The 21960-nt window shown below is 39.8% G+C and overlaps 1 protein-coding gene across 2 annotated transcripts in view; it reads left to right on the top strand.

The window, feature by feature from the left end:
* nup107 (nucleoporin 107) overlaps positions 1–21960 on the top strand; it is a 51881-nt gene that overhangs the window by 19661 nt on the left and 10260 nt on the right. For both annotated transcript variants that reach the window (XM_072551545.1, XM_072551544.1), the window contains exons 9-23: positions 600–671; positions 3734–3822; positions 4511–4586; positions 4889–5002; positions 5106–5196; positions 5293–5369; positions 8003–8062; positions 8198–8343; positions 8451–8499; positions 11730–11799; positions 11960–12078; positions 12567–12605; positions 16270–16420; positions 19633–19745; positions 20123–20225. In XM_072551545.1, coding sequence (XP_072407646.1) covers positions 600–671; positions 3734–3822; positions 4511–4586; positions 4889–5002; positions 5106–5196; positions 5293–5369; positions 8003–8062; positions 8198–8343; positions 8451–8499; positions 11730–11799; positions 11960–12078; positions 12567–12605; positions 16270–16420; positions 19633–19745; positions 20123–20225 — 1369 coding nt within the window. The remainder of the gene's footprint in view (positions 1–599; positions 672–3733; positions 3823–4510; positions 4587–4888; positions 5003–5105; positions 5197–5292; positions 5370–8002; positions 8063–8197; positions 8344–8450; positions 8500–11729; positions 11800–11959; positions 12079–12566; positions 12606–16269; positions 16421–19632; positions 19746–20122; positions 20226–21960) is intronic.

Genomic DNA, 21960 nt, shown 5'->3' with positions numbered 1-21960 from the left:
GGTGCAAAATTCTCCAATAACTTGTATTTTTAGATCCTGGTTAACAGGATGCATGGAGTGGATTTCTGAATTTAATAAGAATTACTATTTATTACAAATAAATAATTGTTTACAACTGGTTGGAAGTCTTTACTTCTACTTATCCTAAATTGTTAAACTTTTTATGAAATACATTTTAAGTTATACAGATTTACAGATTATTGCTTATAGCTTAATTTATGAGAAATTTTAAAAAAAACTTAATTGAAACATGAGCTTCCTGTGTTAACATTTGCTTGTACTAAATAAATACAAGTTCACTATATAAAACGTTTTTCATCTAAGGAAGTTAGAGCATCCTTTAACTTTATCAGAATGAAGAAAATTATCAGTAGTGGAAGATTTATTTATCAGTTGTTTTATACATGGTGCATGATCTTTTCATTGACTACTTTTAAATCCTCTCATGAAGGCAATCAAATGTATTATCCTGTAGTAATTGACCCTCCTGGGGAAATATGCAGTTGTGTTGTAGGTGGAATAATCCAGTAGGCAGAATGTTCAGAATATTTAAAAAATGAACTAATTTACATTTTCATAAAACATTTTTTTTTTTGCAGGCCCCAAATGCCACTGAAAAGACCATTGTAGAAATGCTTTTCCAACGTGACTCACTGATACGACAGTGTCAGGTACTACTGTGTTATTTACAAACCAGGAATGTTGTATGGCTTGTGAATATTTGAAAAGTTTATGGTATAATTTGAGAATTTTTTGCAGGTTATGAATGTATTTTGCATTAAATTATGAAAATAGTTAAGGAAGTGATTGGGGATTGGAGTATGTTTATCAATTTAAGTAAAATGTGTCTGTATACTTGCATGTGAGTAATGGTGCAGCTGTGATGTACAGGTCACAGGAAACTATGGCACGAGTCCTTTGTAGTATACGTACTATCTTTTACTGGGATTTCTGTGCACTTTCTACATTATCTCTTGCTAAAGAAAACAGCAACTGCTAATGCTGGTCGTTGTCCTGAATATTCTGCTGCAAATCAGCTGGGAATAATGCAGGTAATTGCATTGCTTGCTGGTTTGGAATTTTGTCGATGTGTTTTCTCTCTGCTTCCTGATTTATACTTCCTTTTGAAAGATACTGCACCATTTTCTATTTGGTTGCAATAGGTACAACATTCCCACACAAGCTATTTCCAGGACTCCAAACCTTGTGGAACCTCCTTTGATTGCCGTGTTGGTGCGCTTGAGAATTGGACTATCTATCGAAGATTTTCTTTAATAAGCGAGTGCCCTGTATATAGCTTCAGTTTTCCTTTTAAGACTGATATTGTTGCACGCTTTGGAGAACACTGTTCCCCCATATCTAAAATGATGGCTAGTGCACAGCCATTGGTAAGCACAGAAATGTGCAGTATTGCCTTAAAGATTTAGTCTTTCCCCAGAGACCCCTCAAAATGGGCAATTTCCTATCTATGTGATATGAGTTTGATTCCTGGTTCATTATTGTGGAAGTCTGTACTAAACATTATTGAGACAATATTGGCAATCCAGTTTCCACCCTAAGTCTGTTTACTTTGGAATCTGCCTGATATTATTTCTGAGCTCAGCATTTTATAAATTCAATACGTCATTTTTGCAACTGGAACTTTAAAACGTATTGTATGTTTCAATAAGGTCACCTGTTATTCTTTGAAATTCCAATCTATACATGTCAAACCTGTTCAACATTTCCTCATAAGGCAATCCCTCCCTACCCATGATCAGCTTCAGTGAACCTTCTCTAGACTGCATCCAATGCCAATATGTCTTTCCTTAGATAAAGATGCCAAAACTGTCGGCAGTATTCCAGCTGTGGTCAGGAATTCATTGACCAATGGTTGCAAGCCACCTGCTTAAAGTCACTATGTTGTACAACTGTGTATGCAGAAGTTCTGTGACTTTTATTAGTAAAAAAAAAAGTTCATTCATTGGAGTGCGTTTTGCTGGCTGGGCCGACATTTATTCATGGCGATGCACAGGTGTTACTTACTGAGTGTCAGTCCTAACCTGGATATGGTCCAATTTTTGCTGCATTTGGAAGGGACTGCTTCGGTACCTGAAAAGTCAAGAATGGTTCTGAACACTCCCCACTTCTGGCCTTTATGATAAAAGGAATGTCTTTGAAGCAGCTGCAGATGTTTTGACCTAAAACACTATCCTGAGGAACCCCTGCAGAGATGTCCTGGAACCGTGATGACTGGCCTCCAACAAGCTCAATCATTTATCCTTGTGCCAGCTATGACTCCAACCAGTGGAGATTTATTTTCCCTGATTACCACAGACTCCAGTTTTGCGAGGGTACCTTGATGCTACACTCTGGTCAATTGGGCTCTTGCCTCACAGTTTGAATTCAGCCCTTTGAACCAAGGCTGTAATGAGATTGACAGCTGAGTGGTCCTGGCAGAACCCACACTGTCAGTGCGCAGGTTATTGCTAAACAAATGCTGCTTGATAGTACATTGATGGTAATTGGCTTGGTTGGGTTTGTGCTGCTTTTTGTGCACAGGACATAGATGGACAACTTTCAATATTAATAGATGTCAATATTATAACTGTGCTGGAACAGCGTGGTTAGGTGTGCAGCACTTTCTGAAACACATCTTCAGTACTATTGCTGGAATGTTGTCAGAGCCCATGGCCTTTGCAGTGTCCAGTGCATCTAACTCTTTCTTGATATAACAAAGTGAATGGAATTAGCTAAAGTCTAGCATCCATGCTGATGGGAACTTCTGGGGGAGGCTGAGATGAATTATCCACTCAACATTTCTGGCTGAAGATTATTGCAAATGTTTCAACCTTTATCTTTTAAATAAGAGATTAGTCATTGGCTGTCAACCTGTTGCATTTGCTATAAATCAGCGTGTCGCATGTTATGATTTTCCAGTGGAGAAGTGGAAAATACAACCATCTACAAGTTATTTGTAGTAAAATTCCAATGAAGATTCACATTGTCTTAGCTTACATAACATTTATCAACATTTTTCCAGTTTTATTTGCTTCTCTTTATTATTGGTTTCGGATCCAGTGACCCTTCTTCAGAACTGTTTGTAGCTAGGAAAATGTTAGTATGTACGCTGAGCATAGTGGTTGGGGGAAGGAGTAAACAGTAGCTGGAGATACACCTATCCCTACTTATCGTTTACTGTGCACACCCCATCCTCAGTGTATATACCAACTTGTTGCTAGCTGCAGTCAATTCGGAAGAAGGGTTGCTGGACCTGAAACTTTAACTGTGCTTTTTTTCCACAGATGCTGTCAGACCTGCTGAGGTTTTCCAGCAATTTCAGATTTTCTTTCTAATTTTAAGCATGTGCGGTTCCTTGGCTTTTGGTAAAATTGGGAATGTTATCCCCTTCCAGGAATGTAACAATCGATAGTCTTTCACTGACTAAGACAAATGCTAGAATACCTAATTTCAATGGGAACAAGTACGACCAACCAGTTGGCATCCTTTCTCTTGTGTAGTATAATTTGTTGTTCTCTTTAACTTTGTTATTTATGTGTCTGTTGTGGTGAATCAAAATGAAAAGTTTTGACAGCATATCCCTTTGTTCACCATATGCAAGTTCTGTATTGCCAAGTGACTAATCATGATTTTTGATCAGGTTTTGTTCAGGTGTTTGTCCAATACCCAGCAAATGAAGAATTTACTTTCATTAAAAAGCACGGTAACATTTTTTTGTTTTTAAACTCCATAGATCGTTGTAGATTGGTTAGAGAGTATTGCCAAAGAAGAAGCTGGAAATTTTGCAGAGAACATTGAATTTTATGCAAAATCTGTGTACTGGTAAGAACCAGAGGTTTTTTTTTGAGGGTGGGTGAGTCCTAAAGAACAGGATGGAAGTTAGATGGTTAAAAAGGTTAAATCTTTGTTTCATTTTGATCGTTAATTGGATTTGTGTAGCTCTCTTCCTTTTTATTATTTCAGTATTAACTTATGATGTTTGACAGTTGCAAACACGTTTCTCATGATAGCTAGTAGTAGGAACCTTGTATCATATTTACAGCACAGACGTGGACCATTTAGCCTGTCAGGTCCATGCCAATGTTCTTGCTCCCCATAAGCCTAGGAGAACATCGTATAATGAAACATTTTCAGCAGCAGGTTAATCTCTTTCTTGCTAAGATTTAGCTGCATCTGCCTTGTCTAAAGCTTTATCAGTTTCTTTTTCCTCTGTTTAGTCACAAGGAATCAAGATTGTTTCAATAATGTTCTGGTTCAAGTACATACCAGTCATTGGACAGGCTAGATCTTTGTTTCTTGGATTATATAGATGGGAAGGATGTGTTTGGCTGAAGTGATTATTCATAGGTCTATGGGCATCAGTGGCTGTGGGGATGTGGATCACCTTAGAGAATAACCAGTTTTGAGCCTTCCAATAAAGGAAAGCAGTGCATGCTTAAAAAGCTTTTAAGTTGATAAATACATAAATTCTCATAATGCTTACTGTGTGTTTCCTAAATCCCATTTGTAGGGAAAATACACTACATGTGTTAACACAACAGCGATCGGGTGTTGCTGGATTTTCAAGGCAACTTGTGACTGAGCTGGTAATACAGTTTTGTTCTGCTTTAGTTGAAATTGACCCTAATATATTTAGTGGAAAAAATTAATTTTGATTAACATTTTAATTCTGATTAACACTTTGCTTATCGTGTTAAATAGACTTGTATCATTAGCGGAACAAAATTTTCTGATGAGTTTTGAGTCATTCTGGCTTTGAGGTGATTAAAGCATTGGGAAATATATTAAAACTAACCACTTCTAGTGCACCTACACCTGTGTTTGAAGTTCATGGTGATGGATGTAAAAACACAATTCTAACTAAACCTTTCTGCCCATTTTCTCCAAGGATCCAGATGCTCCTATCAGACAGAAAATGCCTCTTGCAGATTTGGATAGGGAAGATGATGCTAGATTTATGAAATATCTCTTTGCTCTTATACGAGCTGGGATGACCGATGAGGTAAAACAGTTCTTTTATTTTGGCATATATTTCTTAAATACAAACACATACAGTGATTATGAGAAATCTATGCACTCAGTAAATATTATTTAACATCACTCAGGCTCAGAGATTGTGCAAACGTTGTGGTCAGGCTTGGAGAGCTGCAACTCTGGAAGGCTGGAAATTATACCATGACCCAAATCTTAATGGCGGTGAGTATACTATTCTGGACTAATGTCTATTAGCTATTCAAATCAATAAGAAACAGTTGTCTGAATTGTTGCAATTCCTGTTTGATCTGATTTCAGGAACAGTTCTTGAACCTGTAGAAGGGAACCCAAACAGAAGTGTTTGGAAGGCTTGTTGCTGGAGGATGGCTGAAGATGTAAGCTACTACATTATTAAAAACATGGTTGTAAAAGAACTCTTTTATGATCTGTTTATGAGCATTGAACCTCCAACTGTATACAAAACATTTAGTTGCTTTTCAGAAATGCAGTAACATACTCAATCAAGGTTTTTCTGCATGGAAATTTAAAACTTTGCAGTAAGTTTAGTTTTGATTTGCAGATTATAAGATACAAGGTATTGGACAGCATTTCCACTTGAAATAATGCAATTTTCTGTAAAAATGAAATGTTAATTGGGCAGCTCATAAAACTACTCTATATCTTTCTTTTGGATCCACTCTGCTTTGTTCAGCATTAACATGACATTAATCTAGCTTATAATCATCAGAAACTAGTTAATCTAAACTGACCAATTCCTCTTCTATAATTTAATTCCTAATTCCTTGTACAGATCAATACAGAAAATTAAAAGTACAGTAGTGCAGATGCTGAGCATCTGAAATAAAAATACTGGAGAGGCCCAACAATTCTCGTAGAATCTGCGGAGAGTGAAAAAGAGTTAATATTTTGTGTCCAAAGACACTCTGGAACAGAAAAGGACTAGAAAATGGTGTTTGATTTATTCTGTTGACTAACAGGAAGGGGAGAAAATGAATATATTATGAGGATACTCCATGGAAATGACAAAGGGAGTACTAATCATGGTAAAAGGGAGATTGAAATGTAAAATAGGTGGTAATAGTAGGCTTGAATAGGGAAACAATAAATGAGCTTTGCTGAAAGTCAATAGGACACAAGCTAAACATGATGGACCAAAATAGAGAGAGTGTTCATGATCTGAAGTTGTTCAACTCATCGTTGAGTCCTGAAGGCTGTAAAGTGCCTAATCTAGCTTCACTGCAACACTGCAGCAGGCTTGCATTGTAAAGGTTGATAAGGGAGCAAGATGATTTAATTAAATTGGACAGGGTGAATAGCCATGGTCTTTCTCTCAGGGTAGGGGAGTCCAAGTTTAAGGTAAGATGGGAAAGTTATAAAAGGGATTTGAGCAACTTTTTCATACAGCGTGGTGCATATATGGAATGAGCTGCCAGAAGAGGTGGTGGACTCTGGTGCAATTATAACATTTAAAAAGCATCTGGATGTGTACATGAATAGGAAATATTTAAAGCAATGTGGGCCAAATGCTGGCAAATCGGACTACATTAATTTAGAATAACTAGTTGGCATGGACATATTGAACCGAAGGGTCTGTTTCTATGATAGACAACTCTATGACTCTAAATACCACAGAACTGGAACATCGGAGTCTTTCTTATGGACAGCGCAGGTGTTCTGTAAAGCAGTCAACCAGTCTGCGTGTGGTTTCACCAATCTAAAGGACTACATTGTGAGCTGCGATAGAGAAAATTTACTGAAAATTGTAGAAAAAGTTAGTTGGGGTTGCTGACGAATTTGAATAATCTCAGCTGAGGATTGTGCTCTATTGACTGTGACAGATTTGTTAATTATTGCAAAACACGAAGGTGTTAGTAATTATTTACAAACAAAAACAGTTGTAACCATATTTAACTGGTAATGTTAAATAGTTTGTTTTTGAAAGTGTGTTGTGCTATGGCTGTACTGTTGATCAGTAATTCATATTATCACACGGGAAGCATAATTGTTCCCTCCTGCAATATGCTGCAAGCAGCATGCTCTCATGTTGGTATTGTGCAGCAGTAACCATGAGTATATATTGTATTATAGTCATGTTTTTGTGTGTCTGAAATATTTTTCATCTCTGCTGTCCATTCAACTTGCTTGTTAGTCATTCTATCCATAATTAAGCCAATAGCTGTATTAATTTATTTATGGGAAAAAAATGAGCAAACTGTATAATGTAGCCTCTAACTTGCTGTTGTTATACAAACCTGAATGAATAGACATAAAGTTATACAGCATGGAAACAGACTCTTCTGTCCAACTCATCCATGCTGACCAAATATCCTAAACTGGTATAGTCCCATTTGCCAGCATTTGGCCTATATGCCTCTAAACTCTTCCTATTCATATACCTGTCTGGATGCCTTTTAAATGTAGTGATTGTATCTGCCTCCAACACTTCCTCTTATATTTTAAAAATAGAAAGGTCTCCATTTAGGGCCAAAATGAGAAGAAAATTCTTCCACTCAATGTCAGAGAGCATTGTGTGCCCAATCCCCAAGCACATCTAAAACAGAGGTCAACAAATTCCCAAACATCATTGGTGCAAAGGTCCACAGGGGTAACGTGGGTAAAAGACACAAAGCCGTTCAATTAGCCATCTACGCAATAAACAGCGGGGTACGGCTGATGAGCTGAATAGCTACTCCTGCTCCCATGCTGCCATGTTCCTATGCACCCCTTCAATTCCTCTAAAGATGATGAAGCAAACATCTTGAAGCCTTAAGTAGAGTGTTTGTTTATTTTGACAGTAATTTTTTTGTTCTGTTTATTTCAATTAATATATATTTTTCTTCCTTTATAATGTTAACTTTAGTTGCTTTGAAAATTTTTCTGTTTGAGGATCATTTTATAAAAAGGGATTTTTTGCATTAAAATCTATATTAATGAGAGCTATAAATGTTTAAGCAATTCACTGATGTTTTCTCTGTATAGCTTTGAATTTCTGAATTTGGTTTTATAGGAGCAGTTTAACAGATATGAACGAGCAATCTATGCAGCTTTAAGTGGAAATCTTAAGCAGGTAACATAAGCAAAATTTCATCATCTCCTTCTTACGATCCCAATTCTTAAAAGGATTCTTAGAGTAACATCCTTGCCTTAAATGTTGAAATAGTCTGTTCCTACACTGTTGCAATGATTTTGTTATATGTTGTAGCTCCTTTCGGTGTGTGATACTTGGGAAGACTGTGTTTGGGCATACTTCAGGGTTATGGTGGATAATCTTGTCGAACAAGAAATCCGTGCGTTGAGTACTCCTGTTAGTGAATTAGAAGAATTGCCTAAAGAGTATACTGAAGCAAAGTAAGTTTAAACTCATTTTTTTATTGGACTTTGCAAAACAAATGAAATGCTTTGAATGAAGTTTCTTCAGATCAAATAAATGTGAATCCTGTCTTGTACATTTTCAGTTGGACTTTAGAGGCAATATTTGAAGAGCTGCAGGCAACAGACAAAAAAGTAAGAGAAAACATTGATATGAAATGTTATTTTCCTGAATCAAATGAATACTACTTCTGGTTTGGAAATTTCAGCAGCTAAGTATTTCTTTTCCATGCACTGTTCGGGTAAATTTAAATCAAATTGTTTTCTTTGTGAAGTCTGAGGTTAATGTGCCCTTCAGGTTTTCCTTTTACTTTGTTTATGTGCAACTTAATATCTGAAATTTTTTCTATCATTTTAATCTAAAGAAAAAAAGTGGGTGGCACAGTGGTTAGCACTGCTGCCTCACAGCGCCAGAGACCCGGGTTCAATTCCCGCTTCAGGCGACTGACAGTGTGGCGTTTGCACGTTCTCCCCGTGTCTGCGTGGGTTTCCTCCGGGTGCTCCGGTTTCCTCCCACAGTCCAAAGATGTGCAGGTTAGGTGAATTGGCCATGCTAAATTGCCCATAGTGTTAGGTAAAGGGTAAATGTAGGGGTATGGGTGGGTTGTGCTTCAGCGGGTCGGTGTGGACTTGTTGGGCCGAAGGGCCTGTTTCCACACTGTAATCTAATCTAAATCTAAAAAATATCATACGGAAGTTGACTGAGAAGAGGAATTTGGGATGTTTGAAAACTTGTTGAAAAGAAAGGTTTAGAAGAGGCTTTTTACAAAGGTGGAGAGACGGTTAAAGAAACTATGAGGTGTTGGACTACGACAGGTATTTCTACCTCTTGAAATGAAAGCAGGCAATTATTCCTGATGAAGGGCTTTTGCCCGAAACGTCGATTTCGAAGCTACTTGGATGCTGCCTGAACTGCTGTGCTCTTCCAGCACCGCTAATCCAGAATGTAATTCAGATTTAAGTAAAGAGTAGTGTTACAGAATATTGAAGTTAAGATTGCAGTAATAAAGTGTGTCACAATTTGTAGATGGGGATAAAAGTTTTAAATTTATTTAGAAGACAGCAAGGACTACATGATGGTGTAACATAACATGACATGGAGTATTGAGTCATTGAGCAATGGTTGATGCTATTTCAGTTGTGCCATAATGTGGGCTAGTGGCTATACATTTTCTCTCCAATTTCTCCAAACAAAAACCCCAAATGAAAAGTAGAGATTGGCCTAGTGGCTGCCAACAGCTGATTGTTGGTAAAAGTTGGAGAGAAGGTCCTTTGTGGGTTTGAATTGCTTAGTAAGACTTAAAGGAAAAATAAGTTGAACCAACTTTGAGGTGAAACCTCACTAGGATCATTAGAAAGCACTTGCAATTTCCTTTTACAGTGATCTTTTAAAATCTGATAGTTGAGCTTGCTCATTCATGTCTGAGGTCTCTCAATCTAAAAATAGTGTAATCCTGCTGAATACATTTTTATTAGCTCTATATGAGACCATATGTTTTGGTGATGGCCTTTTGACAGTAGAAACCTGTCTTTGAAAGGAAACATTAAACCCAATTTTGTAAATATAAAGATGGAGCTGATGTTTGTGGCTACTTCTAAACTTGTAAAGGAAAGCAGTTTAAAAAATGTTAGAAAAGGAAGATTGAGCAAAAACAAATGGAGTGAACAGGTGTGTGTGTTTTAAGCATTACTAAGGTTTAATATCTTTGTTAAATACAAATGAAAAACATAGTGTCATTTCACATCAAAGTATTCATCTTTTACTTAGGTTTTCTATTTTTTTATATTCATAGGAGGGGAATTTTTAGGTTTCCACTTTCTTAGGTTCTCTAACAGTACCTTCCAAACTCAGGACCTCTACCATCTAGAAGAAAGGCAGCAGTTGCATGGAAACAACACGCCACTTCCGTTCTGACGTGGCATTCTATTGCTGGGTCAAAATCCTGGAGCTCCCATCCCACAGCACTGTGGATGTCCCTATATCTCAAGTACTGCAGCAGCTCACCATGCCTTTTGTAAGGAGATTGAGGATGGACATGAAATGTTGATGTCAATAGTGTCCACATGCCATGATCAAATTTTTAAAAAGTCATTGAGGACAATGCTATTGGCATTCATACTGATATTGTACAGGAGGCGTTTCAAATAACTCTTATCAGGGCCAGGTCTACAAGATATTTCTCCAGGGAGTGTGTCAGAATGTTATAACTAGTAATTGTTTCTCCTGTAATAAATAAACTACTGCTTATTTCCAGACTGGGTTGAGATAGAATATTTGAGGGAGATGTTGTTCTCCCTGGATTGGTTTGTTTTTATCTGTCAATAAGATTTTACAGCCATTAATGCAACTGTCTAGTGTCAAACAATACATACATAATTACGTATGTATTGCTTGACATCAGGCAGTTGCACTAATGCCAATAAAACTCTTATTGACTGACATAAATCAATCCAGGGAGAACTGTAGCATCTCCTTCAAATATTCTATCTCACAATCTGCCAATCTATGAGGAGACTATCATGTCTAACAACGTTAATTAAATTTTTGAAGAAGGAACAAGGTGTGTAGATAAGGCTAATGCAGTTTGTTTGGAATTCAGTAAGCCTTTTGACAAGAAGTCACATGGGAGACTGGGCAAAGAGTTAAGAGTCGATGAGATCCAAGGCAGTTTGCCAGATTGGATCTAATTGTTATGTTCAAGGGTGCATTTTGTGAATGGAAACCTGTGTCCAGTGAAACACTGCATGATTTTCTGCTGGGTTCTTTGCTGTTAATCTAGACATGATTACAGGAAGTTTGACCAGTGAGTTCACAGATGACCAAAGAATGGTGTGGTAAACAGCAAGGAGAAAAGTCTTTGACTGCATGACAAAATTGGCAGGATCGTCAGTTGGGCAGAGCAGACACAGACACAGATGGAATTTAAGAAGTGTAATTTGATGCCTTTATGGACACTTAATGAGGCAAAAGAGTACTGAGGCTCCGAGGGACTTGGGTGTGCATGTCTATAGATCCTTGAAAGCAACAGGGCAGTTAGTAGGGTGGCTGATCAGGCATACAGGGTCAATGCCTTTATTAATCAAGGCATGTAATATTAGAGCAGGTAGGTTATGCTGTAAACCACAGATAGATTGCTATGTGCAGTTTTGGTCACCATGTTATAAAATTGAACAATTGCATTACAGAAAGGCAGACCAGATTCACCAGGATATTGCCTGGGCTGGAGTATTTCGGGTATGAAGAAAAACTGAATAGCTTTGGGCTCTTTTCTTTGGAGGGGAGAAGTCTGATGGGAGACCTGATTGAGGTATTTAGGCATTATTCAATATTTATGCCATTAAAACTGTTTGTTTAATATTTGCAGCAAGTGTTGGAAGAGAATAAAGCTCATTATCATATAATTCAGAAATTCATAATCTTGGGAGACATTGATGGTAAGATTTTTTTTCTTTTAATTAAATTGAATGAAAGTAAACAAATATGTGCACTGCAAGATTCTGACATATTTTCTGTAAATTGCACACTTCTGGGAAAAAAAAATCTGTATTGTCTTGTCTATCTGATGCAATAGTTTTTTTTGTTTGTGAATAATAGGTTTAATGGATGAATTTCAGGATTGGCTAGAAAAATGCAGATCTCTCCTCCCAGCACACCTCCTTCGATTCATGACCCACCTTGTATTGTTTTTCTGGAGTTTGGGCCTACAGACAAAGGTAAACCTGTTTATTGCAACTGAATGTTGCCATATGCTGAAAATTCAAATCCATGAGTGCAGTGTATTCGTAAACTTAAAACAACATTTCAGTTTACTTCAGATTACAAATTCTTTGAAGATTAGAACCAAATTTTAGATTAATTTCATCTGGTTAATTGTCTGCTAAACAGACAGTAAATGCCACTACTTGGTTTTTCATCAAACAGCCTATCGCAAGAGTGGATGAAATTGCTTCTGAGAGAATTAATTTCTTCCTAGAAAATGACTGGACTGCTATTCGACTTCCTTATTTCTTGACTTGAGTGAAAGAGCTGTAAATGTAGTTGTTATCCTAAAACAAATCTGGATCAACATTAAAGAGAAGCACTTTTCTTCTGTAAAGTCCAGATTGAAGTGGAAACTGCCCCTTGCACCTGTCTGTTTTTCGACCAGACAAGTTAAAATCTGCTACAAATTATTTATTAAATGATGATTTACTTTTTTCAGGAGGATGTTTGTACTGACATATTAAAGACTTATATAGAGGTAAGATAAATAAGTTTTCATTTTCTAAAAATTATCTTTTTAAATAAACAAAATAATACATCACGTTTTTGATTTAATGCTTTTTGACGAAGTACTGCATAGGGGGCTGCTAAATTAAATAAAGGCTCATGGTGTTAGGGGTATGGTACTGGCATGGATAGAGGATTAGATGACTGGTGGAAGGCAGGGACTAGTGAGACGGGTTGTTTTCAGAATGGCAGCTGGTAAATAGTGGAGTTCCACAGAGGTCATTCTTGGGATTACAATTCTTCTCATTAATCATTAACTATCTGGACAAAGAAACTGAGGGCATGTTTGCTAACTTTTCACAAGGCTCAAAGATAGATGGAAGGATATGTAGTGTTGAGGCATTGTCTCAGCATGCTCCTGCCCCACTGAAATTATCTCTACCTACCTCGACACTGTCCTATCCCCCCTAGTCCAGGAACTCCCCACGTACGTTCGAGACACCACCCACGCCCTCCACCTCCTCCAAGACTTCTGTTTCCCCGTCCCCCAACGCCTTATCTTCACCATGGAAATCCAATCCCTCTACACCTCCATCCGCCATGACCAGGGCCTCCAAGCCCTCCGTTTTTTCCTCTCCAGACATCCCCAACAGTACCCTTCCACCGACACACTCGTTCGTTTGGCCGAACTGGTCCTCACCCTTAACAATTTCTCCTTTGAATCCTCCCACTTCCTCCAGACCAAAGGGGTAGCCATGGGCACACGTATGGGCCCCAGCTATGCCTGTCTGTTGGCTACGTAGAGCAGTTGATCTTCCGTAATTACACCGGCACCACTCCCCACCTCTACCTCCGCTACATTGATGTCTGCATTGGCGCCACCTCATGCTCCCGCGAGGAGGTTGAGCAATTCATCAACTTCACCAACACATTCCACCCTGACCTTAAATTTACCTGGACCATCTCTGACACCTCCCTCCCCTTCCTGGACCCCTCCATCTCCATTAATGACGACCGACTTGACACTGACATTTTTTACAAACCCACCGACTCCCACAGCTACCTGGATTACACCTCTTCCCACCCTACCTCTTGCAAAAATGTCATCCCGTATTCCCAATTCCTCCGCCTCCGCCGTATCTGCTCCCAGGAGGACCAGTTCCACCACAGAACACACCAGATGGCCGCCTCCTTGAGAGACCGCAATTTCTCTTCCCACGTGGTTAAAGATGCCCTCCAACACATCTCGTCTACATCCCGCACCTCCGCCCTCAGACTCCACCCCTCCAACCGTAACAAGGACAGAATGCCCCTGGTGCTCACCTTCCACCCTACCAACCTTCGCATAAACCAAATCATCCGCCGACATTTCCACCACCTCCAAACAGACCCCACTACCAGGGATATATTTCCCTCCCCACCCCTTTCCGCCTTCCGCAAAGACCGTTCCCTCTGCGACTACCTCGTCAGGTCCACGCCCCCAAACAGCCCACCCTCCAATCCTGGCACTTTCCCCTGCCACCGCAGGAACTGTAAAACCTGCGCCCACACTTCCTCCCTCACCTCTATCCAAGGCCCTAAAGGAGCCTTCCACATCCATCAAAGTTTTACTTGCACATCCACTAATATCATTTATTGTATCCGTTGCTCCCGATGCGGTCTCCTCTACATTGTGGAGACTGGGCGCCTCCTAGCAGAGCGCTTTAGGGAACATCTCCGGGACACCCGCACCAATCAACCACACCGCCCCGTGGCCCAACATTTCAACTCCCCCTCCCACTCTGCCGAGGACATGGAGGTCCTGGGCCTCCTTCACCGCAGCTCCCTCACCACCAGACGCCTGGAGGAAGAACGCCTCATCTTCCGCCTCGGAACACTTCACCCCCAGGGCATCAATGTGGACTTCAACAGTTTCCTCATTTCCCCTTCCCCCACCTCATCCTAGTTCTAAACTTCCAGCTCAGTAACTGTCCCCATGACTTGTCCGGACTTGTCCTACCTGCCTACCTCCTTTTCCACCTATCCACTCCACCCTATCCTCCTTGACCTTTCACCTTCATCCCCTCCCCCACTCACCCATTGTACTCTATGCTACTTTCTCCCCACCCCCACCCTCCTCTAGCTTATCCCTCCACGCTTCAGGCTCACTGCCTTTATTCCTGATGAAGGGCTTTTGCCCGAAACGTCGATTTTGAAGCTACTTGGATGCTGCCTGCACTGCTGTGCTCTTCCAGCACCACTAATCCAGAGTACGTAGTGTTGAGGACTCTGGGAAGCTGTAGAAAGATTTGGACAGGCTAGGAGAGTTGGCAACGCAGTGACAAATGAATACAATGAAGGAAAGTGTGAGATTATGCACTTTGGTATGAAAAATAGAGGCATAGGTCACTTTCTCAATGGTGAAAGGCTTCGGAAATCTGAAGCACAAAGGAAGTTGTGAGTTGAGTTCAGAATTCTATTAAAAAATAACATGTAGGTTGAGTTGGCAGTGAAGAAAACAAATGCATTGTTAGCATTTGTTTTGAGAGAGCTAGAATGCAATAGCAGAGATGTACTGGTGAAGCTTTATAAGGCTCTGGTCACTGTGTTTGGAATATGGTGAGCACCTTTGGGCCCATATTTAAGGAAGGATGTGTTGATGTTAGAGCCAGTGCAGAGGAGGCTTACAAGAATACTCCCAGCGATGAAGGACTTGTCATACAAGGAGTTGTTGAGGACTCTAGGTCTGTATTCAATAGGTTTAGAAGGATGAGAGAGATCTCATTGAAATTTCCAGAATAGTCAGAGGGTACAGCCAAGGTGTAACCTTCTGGAACTGAGATGACGAATTTCTTCAGCCAGAGGGTGGTGATTCTGAGATTCATTCCTACAGAACGCTGTGGAAGCCAAGTCATTGAATGTATTTTAACACTGAGATAGGTTCTTGGGCAAAGGCTGGGGAATTGGGTTGAGAAATATATCTGTCATGATCGAATAGTGGAGTGTACTTGAATGGGCAAATAGCCTACTTCTGCTCCTGTATCATCTTGTCTTACTGATAAATTAAACTGCTAGGCCAAGCCATTTATGATATAAACATGTCTCAATCTAAGTGCAATTTTTTTCTTCTTTCAATTTATAAAAGGTATAAGAATTTCTACTGGATGATTACTTCACTGTTGTAATTTTAAAAGGATTAATTTTGATACAATTATTCAGATGGGTTTCTGTGCAGAGGAGATGACCTGGGGTGTGCAGTGAGAGACGTACTCACTGAAATCCTTGTAGAGGGAGGAAGAGAGCTTCTTCAAGGAAGGCACCCTTGTAAGAGGATTCGCAGTAGGTTAAAATCTTCGAGGAGAAAGTGAGGACTGCAGATGCTGGAGATCAGAGCTGAAAATGTGTTGCTGGAAAAGCGCAGCAGTCAGGCAGCATCCAAGGAACAGGAGAATTGACGTTTCGGGCATAAGCCCGAAACGTTGATTCTCCTGTTCCTTGGATGCTGCCTGAACTGCTGCGCTTTTCCAGCAACACATTTTTCAGCTCTGATCTCCAGCATCTGCAGTCCTCACTTTCTCCACAATTATTCAGCTGCCTGCCTAGGTATATGCAATCATGTGCCTTCTTAAACCGTGGAAATAATTTAACTTTTCTTTATTGCAGTTTAATGAAGTGTACCCTCAAACATTGTTAGCTTTGAATGTTATCTTTTCCAGCTTCTAATCCAAGCTAACCACACAAATTTAATAGCATTTTATGTCAGCCATTTGCCTCCGGAGCTGGCTGTCACTCAATATTCTGCATTTTTGGAAACTGTCACAGAGACTTCGCAACGGAGACTTTGTCTAGATCTGGCAAGAGAAGCCGGTAAGGAGAGAAGCTCATATGTTATCCCATAATGTTTGCTTCATATTAAAAAGATGCTTTCTGAATCCCAAAATAACAAGTGAGCCTCTTGAATGAACTATTTTTGTTTTCTTCTTTTTGAAACTCTACTACCCAAAGTACATTACCAACTGAAGCTGACCCAGTACGATGTATTCATGGGAGTTGAGTTTGACTTTCAGAAATCAATCTCTTTTAACAAAATCTTACATTCTTTGCATTTATATCAGCTTAAGTCAACTAGCACTTTTCATTTACTTAAGACCTTCACTTAATATGGACAGTAGTGTGATTTAGGAATGGAGAAAGTAAGGACTGCAGATGCTAGAGATCAGAGTCAAAAAGTGTGGCGCTAGAAACGCACATCCGGTTGGGCAGCATCTGAAGAGCAGGAGAGTTAATGTTTCGAGCATAAGCTCTTCATCAGGAATTAGGAGTGACCCAAGGGGACTGAGAGACAAATGATGGTGGAGGTTTGGGGGGGTAGCTAAATGATTGGGGGGGTATGCTGGGGTGGAAGGTAGCTGAGAACTCAATAGGCAGATGAAGATGGGGGTGATGGTGATAGGCCAGAGAAGAGGGTGAGGCAGATAGGTGGGAAGGAAGATGGACAGATAGGACTGTTCAAGAGGGTGGTACCAGGTTGGAACTGGGATAAGGTTAGTGGAAGGAAAAGGGGTAACTAGTGAAATTGGCACTGATCCTTTATGGTTGGAGGCTCCCATGGCGAAAGATGAGGCTCCTTCCTCCAGGCGTCGGGTGTTTAGAGTTGACAGTGGAGGAGGCCCAGGACTTGCATGTCCTTAGTGGAGTGGGAGGGGGAGTTAAAGTGCTCGGCCACAGGGCGGTGGAGTTGTTTGGTGCATGTGTTCCAGAGTTGTTGTCTGAAACATTCCTCAAGTTGGCGTCCTGTCTGCCTAATGTAGAGCGACCACATCGAGAGCAACGGACAGAGTAGATGACATGTGGAAGTACAGGTAAATCTCTGTTGGGCCCTTGGACAGAGTTGATGGCTGAGGTGTAGGTGCAGGTTTTGCAATTTCTGTGGTAGCAGAGGAAGGTGCTGGGAGTGGAGGATGGTTTGGTGGGGGGGGCGTGGACCTAACAAGGGAGTCACGGAGGGAATGGTTTCTGTGGGACGCAAATAGGGGTGAGGAGGGAAATACAGAGGAACCTTGATTAGCTGAAACAGTTGGGCGGCACTATTTTGTTTGGATAATTGATTATTTGGTTAATTGATTTCCTCTGGGGCTCGGAGTTTTCAGGAGATGAAACACTTGTTGCGATTGGAGGGGTAGGGTTCAAGGACGCAGGTGCGGAAAGTGGAGGAAATGTACGGGAGGGCATTGTTGACCATGTGGGAGAAGAAATTGCGGTTCTTGAAGAAGGAGACCATCTGGGATGTTCTATGGTGGAATTGGTCTTCCTCTGAGCAGATGCGGCAGAGCAGGAAAAGGTGGGATTAAGGAATAGTGTTTTTACAGGAGGTAGGGTGGGAGGAGGTGTAGTCTAGGTAGCTGTGGGAGTTTTTGTCCGTGTTGAGTCAGTCGCCAGAAACTCGAAACGTCGACTGTCCTGCTCCTCCAATGCTGCCTTGACTGGTTGTGCTTTTCCAGCACCACACTTTTCGACTGTGATTTAGGAATATCTAGTTACCAATCTGTGTATAATAATATGTCACCAACAGTGATGTGATGAATGAAATGAATCTGTTTTTGGTGGCATTTGAGGAATGGATGTTGTCCAGGATAACAAGAGAACCCTACTGTTCTCCAGATGGTATTTGTCCTGAGGGCACAAAAATGGACTTTGTTTTAAAGTTTATTGTGAAACATGATACTTCTCAAATACAGCAATGAAGTCTCAGCATAAATTGTTTTGAATTCTGAATAATAGCTTGAATAAATGACTACCTGACTCAGCAAGCCAAGGATAAAACCTGAATATGGTGTAAGCTTTGCCTTTCCTTTGTAGTCTGTCATTTATGCTGTTTAATGTCAAGTTTGACTTGTCAAGAATACTCAATATAGTTGCTTTAAATTTTGGCATGGTTTGCGACATCATTTCAAGAAAGTCCTCATCATTATAAAAATACTAAAAAAGGGAGTGTTTTGGGGAATCAGCAAGTTTGTTTCTGAATTGAAACATGCAAAGCATTAGATTTATGCAGAATTTATACTTCATTGCTGTTTTCAAAATGGCCATGGTTTAGCCCACCATATTAATCTGCAAATGTGAATATCACCAAAAGTGGAGGTGTAGTGGACAGTGAAGAAGGTTACCTCCGTACAAAGGAGTCTTGATCAGATGGGGTTTAATTTAGATAAATGTGAGGTGCTGCATTTTGAAAAGGCAAATCAACGGAGTACTTATATACTAAATAGTAAGGTCCTGGGGAATGTTGCTGAACAAAGAGACCTTGGAGTGCAGGTTCATAGTTCCTTAAAAGTGGAGTTGTATGTCGATAGGATATTGAAAAAGACATTTGTTAAGCTTTCCTTTATTGGTCAGAACATTGAATATGGGAGTTAGGAGGTCATGTTGCAGCTGTACAGGACATTGGTGAGGCCACTCTTAGATTATTGCATTAATTCTGGTCTCCCTGCTGTAGAAGGATATAATGAAATTTGAAAGGGTTCAGAAAAGATTTACAAGGACGTTTCCAGCGTTGGAGCATTTGATCCATAGAGAGAGGCTGAGAAGGCTGGGGCTGTTTTTCCTGAAGAGTTGGAGGCCTTAGAGGTTTATAAAATCGTGAGGGGTATCGATAGGGTAAATAGACAAGGTCTTTTCCCTGAGGTGAGGGAGTCCTAAACTAAGAGGGCATTGCTTAAAGGTGAGAGGAGAAAGATTTAAAAGGGACCTCGGGGACAATTTTTTCATGCAGATGGTGGTGCGTGTATGGAATGAGCTGTCAAAGGAAGTGATGGAGGCTGGTACAATTACATACAACATTTAAAAGTCATTTGGAGAGGTATATGAATAGAAAGGGTTTAGATGGATAGGTGCCAAATGCTGGCAAATGGGCCTAGATGAATTTAGGTTATCTGGTCGGAATGGACGTATTGGACTGAAGGGTCTGTTTATCCCTATGACCCTAATATGGCTTTTGTTTTAAGAAATAAGTAATCTTGTTTGTCACACCTTCCTTTATGAATATTTTTAATGCAATGTCTTTCCAAAATATCTTGTAGGCCTTGACGTACCAGCTGTGACCAAATGTGTTGTAGAAAACATCCGGAAAAAGGATGTCGACAAGTTTACTCATCATGATCTATCACCATCTCTGGATACTGCAACTACAAAAGTGAGTATCTTTTTTGTGTGGAACTGCTGTGACCTTAAATGATAATTAATGGTAAAAGACACTTCTGTTCACTGACACACATGCACATGCATGCGCGCCCATTTACCCCCACTGTGCAGTCATGTACTTCCATTACTTTGCAAAATTATGAATTATTTTTCCGAATGTCTCCTATTTTGTATCATTGTACTATTGCGATTGATTCATTTGGTGGAGGATTCCCACTATTGATGATATGTTCATTTTTGAAATATGTTGCTTTAGAGATTTTGGGTTGATTTTAATGCAAATTAGCATTAAAGAAAACATTTTAACAGAAACAAATTGTATTATTTTGAATTGTACATGCTAAGTCAAATAAAAAGTAACTTTTGCAGGAAGATCATATGAAGATTAATGTAATCGAGTGGTTGGTGTTTGATCCTACACAAAGAGCAGAGGCACTGAAACAGAGCAATGCCATAATGAGGAAATTCTTGGGTATGTGGTTAAATTTCCTCGTATGCAGATTTTAAAAACTCAAACATTGTAATTATTTAATTTTCTTTAGTTGTGGATTTTGTTTTCACAATAAATGCAATTGAGACAATTTCTTTTGTCTGGTGTTTATTAGATGGGCATAACTTGATAATAAATAGCCATACATATTCTCAGGCTTATAAGTTCTGCTGTGCCATACCCATTTTGCAGGCAGTAACTAGCCTTCCAGTATGGCTGATGAGAAGAACTCACCTTATCACAAGTTGATAATGTGCTACCTTCCAAATTAGTGAAAGCAGATGCAGTAACAAGTGGTACACATCCCACCAGAAAGTTATTTAAATTGTAAGATCCATTTTTTTGATATTGGTATGCAACTAGGCTTTATTAGTCACAGGCTGAATTATTACAGCATAGCTTGGAATTGGCATTCAGTCAGACCCCTGTACTTAAATATACTAAATGTGGAGCATGAATTAGCAAACGTGTTCCTCCTAAAATCTTCTCGCCCATCCTCATTAAAATGAATCAAACCTAGTGGGCGGCACGGTGGCACAGTGGTTAGCACTGCTGCCTCACAGCGCCAGAGACCCGGGTTCAATTCCCGACTCAGGCGACTGACTGTGTGGAGTTTGCACGTTCTCCCCGTGTCTGCGTGGGTTTCCTCCGGGTGCTCCGGTTTCCTCCCACAGTCCAAACATGTGCAGGTCAGGTGAATTGGCCATCCTAAATTGTCCGTAGTGTTAGGTAAGGGGTAGACGTAGGGGTATGGGTGGGTTGCGCTTCGGCGGGGCGGTGTGGACTTGTTGGGCCGAAGGGCCTGTTTCCACACTGTAAGTAATCTAATCTAATCTAATCTAATCTAATCTAGTCTGATCTCTCACCCTTTCTCCCTTTCCCAAAGTTGTAAGTTGAATAATGGCCTGATCTTTGGTGATGTTTCTGCAGGAATTCTGTGCATCTTTTCAATTGTATTGAAAGGGGTTGCTGTATAGTCCCTTCTTGTTTGTAAAATTCTGTGTTCTTCAATTGTAGGGTTGAACAATTTAAATATAGATGGATGAAAAAAATAATTACTCAGTGCATTACTATAGTTGAAAGATGTTTCTTGTTCTCTGGTTATGATATGTATCCAAACATGTGCAATAATACTGACTGTTGACTATAGTTTGTCCTTGATTTGTTTCTTCCCCATGACTTTCTCATGCTTGTCAGTTGCTGTATTATAGATGTGGGATATCCCACATTTGCACTTTTGTTTTTGACGGTAGCAATCCTTTGATTAATTAAATTGTTAACTACCTTGAAATATAACTGCTTACATAATGTTAGTGTTAGTACTTCAGCAGTATTGAGTGTGTGGTGCTGGAAAAGCACAGTAGGTCAGGCAGCATCTGAGGAGCAGTAAAATTGACATTTCAGGCATAAGCCCTTGCATCATTCCTGATGCAGGGCATCACATTCTCAACTCTGATCTGCAACATCTGCAGGCCTCACTTTCTTTTTCAGCAATATTGATCAAGTATTAATATTACTAAAATCACCTTTCAATAATTTTGAATTGTTTCTCCATAATGTTATGACACAGCGGTGAACCCTTCTGCTAATTAAACCAAACACCCAGAAGAGCTCACCTCGCCCCATAATCTGTTAACGTATGAGTGACAGAGAAAAAAAAATCAATTTATTCTTTAACTCTAAAAATGAACATCAAACAACAACTATTTACAACTCT

The sequence above is a fragment of the Chiloscyllium punctatum genome, chromosome 32 (assembly GCF_047496795.1).
Source record: "Chiloscyllium punctatum isolate Juve2018m chromosome 32, sChiPun1.3, whole genome shotgun sequence".
NCBI classification, from domain to species: Eukaryota; Metazoa; Chordata; class Chondrichthyes; order Orectolobiformes; family Hemiscylliidae; genus Chiloscyllium; species Chiloscyllium punctatum.
Note: the sequence above shows the minus strand (reverse complement) of the source record. Positions and strands in the feature narration are given on the sequence as shown.